General features: G+C 31.8%; 1 protein-coding gene across 1 annotated transcript; it reads right to left on the minus strand.

Moving 5' to 3' along the window:
• Positions 1 to 4,728: 4,728 nt before the first annotated feature.
• LOC119609541 (protein odd-skipped) lies at positions 4,729 to 7,652 on the minus strand. The gene is made up of 2 exons (XM_037964374.1): positions 7,133 to 7,652; positions 4,729 to 6,996 (listed from the first exon to the last, which is right to left on the minus strand). The coding sequence occupies exons 1-2, from the start codon at positions 7,200 to 7,202 to the stop codon at positions 5,813 to 5,815; spliced, it is 1,254 nt and encodes a 417-aa protein (XP_037820302.1). The 5' UTR covers positions 7,203 to 7,652; the 3' UTR covers positions 4,729 to 5,812.
• Between the last annotated feature and the right edge of the window lie 7,450 nt (positions 7,653 to 15,102).

Raw genomic sequence — 15,102 nt, forward strand, 5'->3', positions numbered from 1 at the left:
CAACAACACCACCACTACTATACGTTGCTGTTCGAAGAGCAAGAGAGAGAGAGAGAAAACATTCAAATATTAATATTGATTGAATCCTGTCGAAATTTATTTGAAAATTCTGGTCAACAATTAAATGAATCTGTTCCGCAACTAGGGTGGCATATTCACAGTATGACTTCTACTCTTTAGCAAAAAAAAAAAAATATACAGAAAAAATAAAACAAGATCGATGGATATATGAAGATGGGATGACTGTAGATTGGATGCTATTGTCTACATGTTTTAAATAATAAACATTACACACATTTCAATTTGTATTTCTTCTGACATTTGCGTCCTTTCAAAATTTGTTTCACTTCTTTAAAAGTGAGCCACATTTCGTGTACTAACAAACCATTTAATGACATGTTTGGAGTTGTTAACAACAGGAACTAGTAAAAGAACAAGGACAACAAAAGTCATATCCCTTCAAAAACAAAAAAACAAACAGAGCAAATGAACGTGTTCAACTCACGTTATACGATTGTTGGGTTTTCTTTTGAAAATGCATTTTCTACTTCATTAGAATAAAACAAGGAAACTAGATCCTAGGAAGTGCTGTTTGTCCTTCATGCAGCTATTGGCACGGGTGGTAGTATTGAATGAGTTTTTGATATCAACAAGGGCAGGTTTCTTTTATCACTTTTTGCCAATTTTTTCTTTTTTTTCAGTAATTTGTACCTTTTCACAGAAATTTTGTTCTATGTTTGCATGCTGCCCTTGACGTTGTTTACCTTATTGTGTCAATCACATCATAGAGAAATAGATAACATAATTATGTAGAATTTTACTTCAATTTTAAGGTAAATGAATTGTTTGTTTGGCAGACCACCCTAATGGAGGAAATTTAAAAATGTAGTTTAAATGAAGTGTGGGTTACCAGAAAATTGTTTTAGTTTATTCTTTCTTTTTTTAGGAAAATAGAGTAATTATGAGCCTTTTTAGACCAAATCAAATTTACAGAACATGATATCTTAGTTAAAAATTTTGTGATTGGAAGACAAGTTTAGATGTAGTTTAAAAAGGATATGTAAAGTCATGTTCATATTGAAAACAATGAAGACTTGGCATTAGAATTCACCAGAACCTTTAAACCAACAAATTGATGGTTTTTAATAGATAAAACATTCGATCGATATAACGCTTTTTGTGACATAAGGATCTATCCAACAAAATCGTTATATTAAAGTCCACCACTTCTGGATGCAAGTGTGGCAAAAAATAGCAAAATTAGCAATCTACTCTTTTAATATTGATAAATTAATTTAAAGGAAGGAAAACGGATACACAGCAAAAACACATGACTGCTTGTAGAATCGTCTTTCGTCTACAATGTAGTTACTATACTGACTCTACTCTTACTGTAAATATATTCTAGTTCAGCTCCAGTTTCAGATTTAGTTCAGTTCTAGTTCAGTTTCTAGTTCAGTTCTAGTTCAGTTCTAGTTCAGTTCTAGTTCAGTTCTAGTTCAGTTCTAGTTCAGTTCTAGTTCAGTTCTAGTTCAGTTCTAGTTCAGTTCTAGTTCAGTTTCTAGTTCAGTTCTAGTTCAGTTCTAGTTCAGTTCTAGTTCAGTTCTAGTTCAGTTCTAGTTCGTTCTAGTTCTAGTTCAGTTCTAGTTCAGTTCTAGTTCAGTTCTAGTTCAGTTCTAGTTCAGTTCTAGTTCAGTTCTAGTTCAGTTCTAGTTCAGTTCTAGTTCAGTTCTAGTTCAGTTCTAGTTCAGTTCTAGTTCAGTTCTAGTTCAGTTCTAGTTCAGTTCTAGTTCAGTTCTAGTTCAGTTCTAGTTCAGTTCTAGTTCAGTTCTAGTTCAGTTCTAGTTCAGTTCTAGTTCAGTTCTAGTTCAGTTCTAGTTCAGTTCTAGTTCAGTTCTAGTTCAGTTCTAGTTCAGTTCTAGTTCAGTTCTAGTTCAGTTCTAGTTCAGTTCTAGTTCAGTTCTAGTTCAGTTCTATTTCAGTTCTAGTTCAGTTCTAGTTCAGTTCTAGTTCAGTTCTAGTTCTGTTCTAGTTCTGTTCTAGTTCTGTTCTAGTTCAGTTCTAGTTCAGTTCTAGTTCAGTTCTAGTTCAGTTCTAGTTCAGTTCTAGTTCAGTTCTAGTTCAGTTCTAGTTCAGTTCTAGTTCAGTTCTAGTTCAGTTCTAGTTCAGTTCTAGTTCAGTTCTAGTTCAGTTCTAGTTCAGTTCTAGTTCAGTTCTAGTTCAGTTCTAGTTCAGTTCTAGTTCAGTTCTAGTTCAGTTCTAGTTCAGTTCTAGTTCAGTTCTAGTTCAGTTCTAGTTCAGTTCTAGTTCAGTTCTAGTTCAGTTCTAGTTCAGTTCTAGTTCAGTTCTAGTTCAGTTCTAGTTCAGTTCTAGTTCAGTTCTAGTTCAGTTCTAGTTCAGTTCTAGTTCAGTTCTAGTTCAGTTCTAGTTCAGTTCTAGTTCAGTTCTAGTTCAGTTCTAGTTCAGTTCTAGTTCAGTTCTAGTTCAGTTCTAGTTCAGTTCTAGTTCAGTTCTAGTTCAGTTCTAGTTCAGTTCTAGTTCAGTTCTAGTTCAGTTCTAGTTCAGTTCTAGTTCAGTTTCTAGTTCAGTTCTAGTTCAGTTCTAGTTCAGTTCTAGTTCAGTTCTAGTTCAGTTCTAGTTCAGTTCTAGTTCAGTTCTAGTTCAGTTCTAGTTCAGTTCTAGTTCAGTTCTAGTTCAGTTCTCGTTCAGTTCTAGTTCAGTTCTAGTTCAGTTCTAGTTCAGTTCTAGTTCAGTTTCTAAGTTCAGTTCTAGTTCAGTTCTAGTTCAGTTCTAGTAGTTCTAGTTCTGTTCTAGTTCAGTTATAGTTCAGTTCTAGTCAGTTCTAGTTCAGTTCTAGTTCAGTTCTAGTTCAGTTCTAGTTCAGTTCTAGTTCAGTTCTAGTTCAGTTCTAGTTCAGTTCTAGTTCAGTTCTAGTTCAGTTCTAGTTCAGTTCTAGTTCAGTTCTAGTTCAGTTCTAGTTCAGTTCTAGTTCAGTTTAGTTCAGTTCTAGTTTCAGTTCTAGTTTTCAGTTCTAGTTCAGTTCTAGTTCAGTTCTAGTTCGTTTAGTTCAGTTCTAGTTCAGTTCTAGTTCAGTTCTAGTTCAGTTCTAGTTTCAGTTCTAGTTCAGTCTAGTTCAGTTCTCGTTCAGTTCTAGTTCAGTTCTAGTTCAGTCTAGTTCAGTTCTAGTTCAGTTCTAGTTCAGTTCTAAGTTCAGTTCTAGTTCAGTTCTAGTTCAGTTCTAGTTCAGGTTCGTTCAGTTCTAGTTCAGTTTAGTTCAGTCTAGTCTAGTTTAGTTCAAGTTCATCTCTAGTTGAATTCTAGTTCAGTGCCAGTTTAATTCTGGAGGGAAAAACCTTATCTTTGAGTTGCCTTAGTGCAGGCTAAGAAAGCTCCTGTATATTTTAACGACCCGTTAAAAGCTAAGCCTATTCAGCATCTACAACTTGTACCGATTATAAAGTTATTGGTATATAAAAATCGACATTGGGAACTAGATTTTAATCCCAATACACGTTTTATTTTTTTTTTTTCAAAACAACAATTTAAACGAATCATAATTTGCCAAGACTTATTTTGCATTAAACGGAATATTTGCCTATATTCTTTATTAATCCACTATAAAAAATATAATTGTTTAAAAAAAACTACAAGTGATATTATTTTCAATATACAAATATTTAATTATTCAAATTTATTCATACATACAACCATTAATTTCTACATTTAACTAATACTTGAGATCATTGTAATAACAATTAATTTTATAGACATTTACAGTAGTAGAACATTTCAAAATATTATAAATAAATAATAAAATTAATAACCAAAGAATATAAAGAAATTGGGGCTTGTCAGTTGGTACGTAAAGGAGTTGTCATTCGGTACCTAACTCTAAGTATGTATTGGTAGAATTTTTGTATTAGTATTGGAGCTCCAACCACTTTCACCACACTTTCCAAACATACATACTTGCATAAAATCGTACATAAAAATTTTAGGAAAAATAAATAACATTTAAATTTCTACATTCGCAGATTTTTTAATTTATTTTGCCCACATCCAATCAGTAAACATTTAATAAATATATTTTTCGGACTTAAAATCTCTTTTTTTGCAAAAAAATAAGTTTATTTTAAATAATTTTTTCATTTTCAATACTAAAATATACAACTTTGTTTTGTCAATTTTAATTTCAACACACAAAAATTAATTGTCAAAAAAATTAAAAAAATATTTTTTTAGTTTGTGAAAAATAAAAATATTTCGGATTGTTAAATGCGATAAAATTGTATAAAAAATTAAAAAATAGTTATGTGTTTGTGAAAAAACGTCGTTCAAGTCCTATTATCCCGGTATTTTCGCGAAGAAGTTTTGAAGTATTGTGAGAGAATTGAGTTCTCACAAGTGTGTTGAATTTACACAGAACTCGTCTGTGAAGAGAAGGAAATGTTATTGTTGTAAAACAATGTCATAGTCCAACTTCTTATTATTCTTTGTTAATAACAAATAATAAAATTTTTTTAGGAAAAAAATAAAACAAAAGTTATGTGCTGAGTGAATGATAAAAAAATACAGTCTTTTATTTTTATTAAAAAAAAAACAATTTGCTAAAAATTTACAAACTATTAAAGGTACATACAGGATTTATTTTATTAATTAAAAATTATTAAAAATTTGATTCTTTTATAAATAATTTAAAATAATAATAAACTAATGACTACTTTACATATAAATAATTTAACTAAATTTTAAAATATTTTACAGGTAATAAGTGCTTTGGTATAAAATTTGAATTTTATTTCATTATTTGATTTTATTACTATTTTTTGGAGTTTTTACAGTAAAAAACAAGGTGCTGCTGGTTGGGTTTTTTTGTGGCTTATTTTTAAATATTTTTTTTGTTGAGGTTGATATACATGTTTTTTTTTTTTTGTATTTTTTGTTTTGTAGGGAGCAATAAATAATGATAACGATGACTGGAAGAACATGCTATATAAAAAGCATATAAATAAATATAAATATTTTTTTTAGAAAAATAAAAAAAACCGTTTTAATTTATGCCATTTATACCATTATGCCATTCCACCACCAATACGTTTTTTTATAGCTAAGCATACAATACAATGTACCAAAGGTAGGTACCAGTTTTTTGGTGTTAAGCTTAACTATAGCTGCATGCTTAGTTTGAAACGGAGTGTTTGTATGCTTTGTAATAATAATAAAAGGAGCAGAATAATACTATTACGGTGAATTAATGTATAAAATAAAAATAAAAAATATAAAATAATTTGTTTGGTGAATAATTTGTTTCTTTATTCCTCTTTGGATTGAGTTTAAACATGTAGCAGGGGGTTAACCAACCGCTAAGTAAAATGTTGATTGCAATTTAACCTTTTGTTTTTGCTTAAATTTATATATATATATATATATATTGTGCTTACACGTAGTGCGTGTTTTACGTGAGTTGTTGGTATTTAGTGAGAACGACCTTCACTTTAATTTACTTCACTTTTAATTTACAAGAATATTTTATATAAAATTTATAAATAAATTGTAGAGTTGTAGAATGTAAAAGACCCGTTTTCAAAGGTAACTGTCTGTCCTTTAGCTTGTTTTTTTCTTTGGAGTAGCATTAAAATGCTTTTAAAGCTTTTGCTCTCTTGCTTAGTTGACGTTGAGTTTTGGCTAATCATCTTCTGGATGATGTTTTATAAATGCCTTTTATTAACCGCGTCATCGGCAAAGGGGCCTGAGTTGAGGGGAAATAACTGAAAACCATGGCTACTTTGTTGTAGTAGGAGCTTGGTGGGTTTTAACGGCTCATAATCTCATCAATGGTGAAACCAAGACTGCGTTTGGGTTTGCTTACTGCTGGTAGACCGGAGGATGATAGATCGAGCACGGGAGAGGTTTGGGGCTGATGGGTTAGCTGAGTATATTGTTCTTTGTTGTTGACCAACATTTCAGGTTGACTTGTATTCAATGCCTGGGTTGATTCACTAACATTTTCGCTGGAGGCGGCCAGTTGACCTTCACTGTGTGATTGCAAGTGAGCTTTGAGATTGGCGCGTTGATTGAAAGAACGATGACAGATGGGGCACTTGTGGGGTCCTTCTTCCAAATGGGTGATTTTGTGTACGGCCAAAGTGCGCGATTGGCAAAAGCCTTTGCCGCAATCACCACACTTGAAAGGCTTCTCTTTGGAGTGTATATAGCGGTGATCACGTAAATGATCTTGACGACGGAAAGCCTTGCCGCAGATATCACAAGAGTAGGGACGTTCATCGGTATGGGTGCGTTCATGGATGAGTAAATTGTAGGATTTGGTAAAGTGACGATTGCAGTATTTGCAAATGAATTGTTTCTTTGGTCGGGAGCCGGTGGTGGCCACACCAGCTGCTAGTTTCATGGGTGGCAAACCGGCACAGGCGCCCAAACGGGCAGCTGCAGCCGCCGGGTGTAAACCATGCAAAGCAGCGGGATAAGGACGCATAGCATGCAAAGCATGTTGATTGTGATGGGCATGATGATGGTGGTGATGTTGCTGATGCTGGTGTTGATGTTGGTAAAGAGCAGCATTGCGTATCCATTGATTCATCAATAAAGCTTGATGTTGGGCAGCCAAAGGATCGGCAGCATGTAAAAATTGATTGCCAGCTGCAGCAGGATAAGGTAAAGCATGAGGTTGTTGTTGCTGCTGTTGTTGCATTTGCAACCATAAACGATGTTGATGCTGTTGTTGTTGTTGCTGCTGTTGCTGGGCAAGATGAGCCTGTTGTTGCAAATGTGGTTCCATAATGGAAACATAAGATCTGGGTTGAATTTGAGCATTAACCGAGCGCAATTGTTCCAATTCATAAAGAGAATTTTGTGTTGGCAGACTAGTACTGTTTCTACGTGTAGTAGAAGCATCCGTCGGCGTGTGTGGTGGAGTCAATATGGGTGAAATGCTACTTTCACGTTCTTCTTTAATATTGATATATTCCGTGGAGAAATCTAAAATTTTATTTAAAAAAATAACCTCATGAGTTTCAATTTCTTTACAGTTTTACAACAAAAAAAAAATAACACAGTAATCCATAAGTGAATTGTGGGGTATTTTGCAAATGCCGTCGCTTTCACGAAAACTTACCTTGTTCTCTGATATTGAGCTCATCATCTACGGTGATGTTGCTAATGGGTGAAGCCGATGTTGAAGACATTTTGTTGTTTTTTTTTTTTTATTTGGTTTTAAATATAGTTATTTGGTAGTTAATTAAGTTTAGAATAGTTCTTAAACACTTTATTATTACTATGTAACACGTTTTAGTTTGATTTTCACTTTTAGTTTGTTAGAAAAATTTACGTAAAATTTAGTTTTTAGTAAAATTTCGTTACTCTCTTTTTTCTATGGTTATTATATATTTTCATAAAATTGTTTTTTTTTTTCAGTTTTTAGTACCGTATCACTTTGTCTTTGGTTGTGTACGATTCAAAGTGTTGTAGTGGACTGATTTGAAGTCGGTTCTAACGATAAGACTCAATCTCTTGAATTTTTTTTACTCTCTCTAGAAGTACAAGTAGCACACAGGGAGCAACACAACACCTTCTGTATGTATGTGAATTGAACTCATTGCCTGTGTGTGTATATGAGAGGGTGCAATTTGTTAGTGTGTGTTCATGAGAGTATCTGTGTGTTTATGCTACTGATAATAGAGTAGTGACTCTTTGAGTTAAATTATCACTACTTTTTTCTTCTTGATGTTGTTGTTTTTGTACTCACTGAGTTGTAGCTTGCTGGGTGAGTTGTTGGGTTTTTTGTGTTTTCCAAATTGTTACAACAACTGGTTTTTGTAGGCCCATTATACAAAAACAACACTAACAAAAATGCGCACAGCGAATCCCAGGCATTACAACTACAACAATATTAACTACCACTACGACTACTTTTACTACCAACAAAAAAAGAGGAGCTCAACTTAACAGCAGCTCTCTGGCAAAGTCTGTCCATCCAGCCATCCGTCCGTCCATTTGCTCTGTATGTCTGTCTGTCCGTTTGCCTTTAGAGCTATTGTTATATCGGAAACTCTTGCTGCCCATATATTCAAGCAATTGTTGTTGTTGTTTTTGTTTTATTAGTTCGCTTCAAAAGCAATGGTGATAGCAGAGAAACACGCCTACTTTAACTGTTTTTACTCCGTACGATTGGTTCATACACAACAAACACACGCCAACCAAATGCTTGGATCTACTATGTGTGTGTTATTGCTGTTGTAGTGTTTTGGTTTGATGGTGGTGGTTTCTTCTGTTTAAAAGAAAATATATATAAAATTCATACCAGCAAAAATTCATCCCCAACAGCTGCAGTTCGAGCTACAGCAGAAGTGGCAGCAGCTTAAACGGAAACAGTTAAAGGCTGCTGGTTGACGGCTGCTGCCGTTGTGTTGCCACTTTTGCTGACGTTTGTCATCATCATCATAGAACACACAGACACAAACACACACTCATACAAATCATTCTCCATAAACTTTGTGAACAACTGGAAAAAAAATAGCAAATTCCCAATGGCGGGTGAGGGTGGTTTGTTAATGGTGGCTGTTGTTTTGTGTATATTGTTGGAGTTATCATCATCAGCATGTTAGTGTTGGTTTGGGTTATTTTTTGTGGGGATTTTTTATTGGTTCTATATAAATTGTTTTGTTTTTCCTTGGATGTTTTAGTTTATGGGTGTGTAATGATTCGTTATGTCGCATTTCTTTTTATCTTTTTTTTTTTTTTTTTTGTTTTTTTTATTAATTTATATATTTTTTCTACTCTATCTTTACACTTTATGGTAAAAGTTTATGAAGTTTACTTTATTTTTGAGCTACAAACGTAATGTAGGCATTTAAGGTTTACACAATTATTCGTTTCTTTTAAATTAATTGACAAATTTTGAGATTTCAAAAAAGTAAATCACGATCAATATCACTAGATCAAGAATGAGAAAAATTTCGATCTGAAGAAAGAAAAATTTCAAACATTCAATTTTAAAGAAGAGACTCGATTGTAATTGAGACATGCGAACTTTAATATGCATGATCGTTTCCGAAACATTAACGAGTACTCCACATGATCATTGGAATAGCTTAAGTTGTTATTATGAAGGCAAAAAATAAACTGTTTTAAATTTCTGAGCATCGGATCACTTGATCATTGACGATCAATGAGTTGAGGTTAATTTTGATTGATTTTTGCTCCACTTTCATCGTGCAAATAATGGTTCATAGTAGGACAATATTATTTCACACTGGGTTGGAAAAAGGCCTGTTTTCGAAGGTAATAGTCTGTCCTTTAGCTTTTTCTGTTGAATAACTTTAAAGTGATCGATTATGAATTTCAACCGATTGATCGTGTTAGGCATGATCGTTGTCTTTCAGAAACACTAACGAGTATTCTGCATATTCATTGGGATAATAATGATCATATCCATACATGTTATTATGAAGACAAAATATAAACTGTTTTAAGTTTTTGAGCATCGGAACTCTTGATCATTGACGATTAATAATTTGAGGTTAATTTTGACTGATTTTTGTTGCACTTTCGTCGTGGATATAATGGTGCATAGAAGAACATTATTATTTAACACTGGTTTGGAATAAAGGCCTGTTTTCAAAGGTAACAGCTTTCTCGGTTGAGTTGCATTAAAATGCTTTTAAAGCTTTTGCTCTCTTGCTTAGTTGACGTTGATGTTTGGCTAATCATCTTCTGGATGATGTTTTATAAATGCCTTTTATTAACCGCGCATTGAACTATGACTATTGTTCGCTAGAGGCATCCAGTTAATCTTTACTATGTGATTGCAAATAGGCTTTGAGTCATTAATTGAACGAATGAAGACAGATGGGTCAGTTGTGGGTTTGAAATGGGTGATTTTGTGTACAGTAAAAGTACACAATTAGCAAAAACCTTTAACCGTTATCACCACACTTGAAAGGCTTCTCTTTGAAGTGTTTTTAGCAGTGATCATGTAAATGATCTTGATGGAGGAAAGCCTCATTATTTTGCATTGACGTATTGGACGCTTAAGACCGAGTGACCTGGAAATTAACGCTGTCAATTGGAAACAATAACGAACTTTCCGTAAGATCAGATAGAAACACAAGTCGTGATCGATCACTGATAAAAGAAAAGCAGAAAACCTTTTAGCTCCTATTTAGAACAAAAAAAAAAAAACATTCCCAGATCATGGGTCGGGGCAGTTGTGGGATCATTCTTCCAAATGGATGATTTTGACTCAAAAGCCTTTGCCGCAATCATTACAGTTGAAAAGCTTTTCTTTGGAGTTCATATAGCATTGATTAAGTAAACGATCTTGTCGACGCAACTTAAAAAGCTTTTCTTTGGAGTTCATATAGCACCTTGATATGGGGATACTCTTGAATGATCATGGATAATGACGATTATTGATTTATCAATTGTTTATACCGATTCTATTGTACAAATAACTGTTTCGTAATCGGATATTGAAAGCTAAGGCAATTATCGATCAAGGCTCATTAACTTTTTGGGGTTCAGAATGTGATTCTGGTATTAAAACTTTATTATGAAAGTTTAAATTGTCCAAATGAGAAAATTGATTCCTCAGTTTCAAACTGTATTTTGCAGTTATATTAATACTTAACCTAAAAACTACGATAACTATATAAGTCCTTAAAGGATTTTGAAGCATTAGATTTTAACACTTTCTCTAACTTGAAGCCACTATTCTCCACTAGTGTAAGTCATTTAAAAGTCGTTATGCCCTTTAATAATTCGTTTTTTTTTAACATTCACTGTTCAATTCCAAGGATTTCTACTCACACACACACATTTACTCTGATGCATTATCCTTTTTTTATGCTTTGTCAACAACATTTTAAATTAAAGAAGTTATTTACATATTTTCCTCTTTTTTTTGATGTTGGAAATTTAATTTTATATTGCAATTATTCTGTTATAGCTTTAGGACATTTATGTTTTATTTTTCAAAGGAAATGTTATAGGGGAGAGAGAAAAAAATGTAAAATGAACTTTATAATGACTTACTTATTTATGTGATACAATTTAATTTGATTATTTTGCTAAATTTGCTTTTAAATTGGGTTCATTTTAAATTATCCTTTTAATGTAATCAAATTATAATAATAAATCACTTTTTTATTTAAATGATTAAGAAAAGTTAAACAAAACAGTTTATTTTTCACTTTATTAAATAAGATCGATTTGGGTAGTTCCAAAAAAATCTTGGTGATGTCTTTGGAGGTCAGAACTTACCACAATCATAAGTAATATGAAAAATTAGTCAATGTAAATCGAGAGAAAATGAATAATGAATTATAAAGTATTTATAAAACACACTATAAATAAGACGTTATTAAACTACTTCCATGTCAGCAGAATGATATGTATTAGTCATTGCAAATTATGTTAATAGGTAAGTCCTTACAAAGTTTTTGCTGGGGTCTTTTCTATACCATTAAATTTCTGTTAAAGTTCTGTTTTTACACATTCAGTCATAAAATTTAAAACACTATAAAATCTTTTTTTGAACTTGTTTTTTACACATTAATGCCACTCCTATTTTAACTATATTTCATAAATTTTAACATTATCATAACAAGTTTATAAAAAAAATACGAAATTTATTGAGACAATAAATAATTTTAAATGGTAGTCTTAAAACAAAAAGTAGATAAAAATAATTTGAAAAAAAACATGTTTTCGGTTTTCGCACTAAGATAATTAATTGTAAGTTAAAAATATATATTTATATATGAAATTCAAAATTGTTGAGTAAAATTTATGATTTAGAAAGCGAAATATTGAAAAATCAAATTTTCTAAAGAATTTTTTTTTAATTAAAGTTTCATATACTTCAATTATCTATTTGATTAATATGTATCGAGGAGAGAACTTCATTAGTGAGAGTTAACAAGTTAGGCGCTTTAGTCCCTTCCACCTAAAAATGATATACGCGAAATCTTATGTGAAATCAGTAAATCATGGAACTCTTTATTTACTATTACAAAGATCACTTCTAAGATTTTGGGATTTCGTTAGAATTCTCATTGAGTTAAGATAATTTTTATACTAAGAACTGAATGATTTTTAAGCGCTTAATTTGCCCTAAAACAAATTCAATATCATAGTATATCGGGTGGAAATAACCTAATACTAACTGATAGCCAATTCACTTCAAAATTTTATCAAGAATTACGGATGTCTCTTGACCAGAAAGCGAGATATTCTATGTTAACCTTAGTTGGGTTCCTGGACATAAAGACATATGTATATGGTAACAAAATTGCCACTTCACTAGACATAAGGGAAGATCACTATGACATTGGTGTTCCTCTTATTAGGAGAAAACAGTTAATTGAGGAAAATAAGTAAAAGATGGTAGAAAGAACCCGCAGTGACCAAAAAGATTTAGCTCTTTATGGACTCGAAAAGAATACGTTTTACATTAAAACTAAATAGACATCATCTCAGAAACTTTATAACTGATCAACACCTTTTCTGTCATTGCCCTGCTTTTGATACATTAAGCTTGAACAATTTTGGTCGTCGAAAGCAGACAATACTTGTTTGTCTGACAGCAATTTATATAAAAACCATGCCTTTATTAAAGCAACGAATTGGTTGGACTGTAATGTTAACCATTGGAGAAGGACTAATTGGCGCATACGGGCAAAATGGTATCACAACGGGACCTTCTACATTAACCTAACATAATCGTTTAACTGCGTGGCGGTTGGAGTTTGTTCTTCACCAATTCTTTTTCCCTTAGGATAGTTTATCAATTTAGGTTTTACTAGATAATTGATGCATTTATTGTTTAAAGAACTTATTATTATCAGAACTCGTTATCTGGATCATTATTGGGACTTTAAAATTCTCTGAGCGTTATTTAAGAATCATCATTAGTTATAGATTGGTATTGCACTGGTTCAATGGAATACAACTTCTTGGAAATTAAATGAATTTCATATTTATGCAAGGAATTGAACAACATATTTACCGGGAATAATGCATATTATAAGATATCACGTTCAAAAGCTTGATTCGTATATATATCCTTTATAAAAATCTGTATGCAGTAAATAGTGGCGGCTGAATGATATCAAAAATATTTATATTTTTTAGAAAATTTTCTAAATATTATTGAGCTCGTGATTATTCATCAAATGTTTCTCAAAATTGGATCATATTTTGACAATATCAAATGCAAATCGATGAAAAATTAACTAGTTTCCAAACTTTTCTAAAGAAGGGCTCTATGTACTCTAAAGTTTCCTTTAAACTAGTTCGGATAGTGACAAATTCGAAAAAAAAAACATTGATTTCAGATCAGTCGACTACTGACTGAATAACTCTTCCTCCACAGAACCAGTTCTAGAGGTGAAAATTTCGAATTAAAATTATTGGTCTCAATTCAAAAAAGTGAAAGAGTGCATGCATTCTAGAACTAGTTGTGGAACTAATACAATTTTATACGGGATAGATCAATTTAACCTCCATATTTTCCCATTATACCTCGATCTCATAAGTAGTTGTCTTCTTCGTGCATCACGAAAGAGTGAATTGTTGTGGAACTAATACAATTTTATACAGGATAGATCAATTCAACCTCCATATTTTCCGTTATATCTCGATCTCATAAGTAGTTCTCTTCATGGACATAATGTATATCAAATGAAAGATCGTACATCATGAAAGATTGCATGCATTCTAGTAGTTGTAGTAGTTGTGGAACTAACACAATTTTCTATGGGATAGATCAATTCAACCTCCATATTTTCCATTATACCTCGATCTCATAAGTAGTTGTCTTTCTGGACATAATGTATATCAAATGAAAGATCATTCAAATATCTCTCTTTTGGTATTTGAATGCTATAATGGGTTTTAAAAGATTTAGGACATGATATCTCAAAAAATTTATATAGTAATGAAATTCTGAGGCCCGATTAGAATTCAGCTTAATCCTTTAAAAAACTATATCTTGGTCTTTGAGGTCATCAAGCACTTGATATTAACAAACATATGGATAGACACAGCTCTATAGGCATCACTTACTTTAAGGACACTTCAAGGGATTGTAAAATTAACTTACAGAAGTAACCATAGGAAAGACTTCTATCTTGGATCCAGACAAATTTGCCAAAGTAAAAGTCAAAAGGATGTAAACATAAATCTAAAAAATCAGTAGTATTGCTACTAAATTGCACTTCTAAAGCTACTAGCTACTATTTTAACAGTAAATAGTAGTTTTGACTTTTTAAATTTTAAGTCGAAAAGTCGTTTTTTTTTTCTACAACCAATTTACCTAAAAATTATAATGAAATCTCTAACAAAAGACATCTCTTAATAAACTTTTACTGTTTAGCAATAAAACCTTGAAAAAAATATTAAACTACTAATACAATTTGGGAAAGCAGAAACGTTTTTAACAAAACTATAAAAATTACTTCCTTAAAATATGAAAATTTTTTGTAAAATTCTCATGAAAACGCGAAACGAAAACAATAATTACTATAAACAATTTCAGGAAAAATGTCCCTAACTGCTAGAAAAAAGAAACATAAAGAAAACTAAACTAGAATAGTAGAGCATAAAAAATATGGATTTTTTCCCTTAAAATAGCGCACATATTTTTATGAGGGCTGTTTTAAAAAAATTATTCTACTTTTTTGAAAAATGGAATACCAAAAAAAGAATAGAACAATAAAAAAAACTAAAGCATTTACTAAGAAATATGAAAGAGAAGATCACTTTTAAGAATGTCAAACGCGGTGGTCATAAACTAATTTAGTTGGTGTCATAAAAGTAGAGGACGGCCTATATTTTTTATTAGCGGTCATTTAGGATGCTTTAAAAAGTGTATAGACTGTTTAAGGACAATGATCTAAATGTTCTATTTTTTATGCTCTACTTCCATATTTATGAAATGCCTTCATTTTTTGTTGTATTATAAAGCAAAGAAGAAGGTCATGTGACAAACAGCACACCAGCAAAATGGGAAATATGAAATTTTACAACATAAGAAAAACAGAAATAACAGAAACGCTATAAACAGGAGTATGAGGGACTTAAGGT

The sequence above is a fragment of the Lucilia sericata genome, unplaced genomic scaffold, assembly GCF_015586225.1.
Source record: "Lucilia sericata isolate MDLA Ls3-8-SP2 unplaced genomic scaffold, ASM1558622v1 Contig001001F_arrow, whole genome shotgun sequence".
NCBI classification, from domain to species: Eukaryota; Metazoa; Arthropoda; class Insecta; order Diptera; family Calliphoridae; genus Lucilia; species Lucilia sericata.

Excerpts from the sequence above, each read along its gene's own strand:
- LOC119609541 (XM_037964374.1), bottom strand. The coding sequence starts at position 7,202 with ATGTCTTCAACATCGGCTTCACCCATTAGCAACATCACCGTAGATGAT. Across the intron at positions 6,997-7,132 it reads GCTCAATATCAGAGAACAAG|ATTTCTCCACGGAATATATC; the intron begins GTAAGTTTTCGT and ends ATAAAATTTTAG.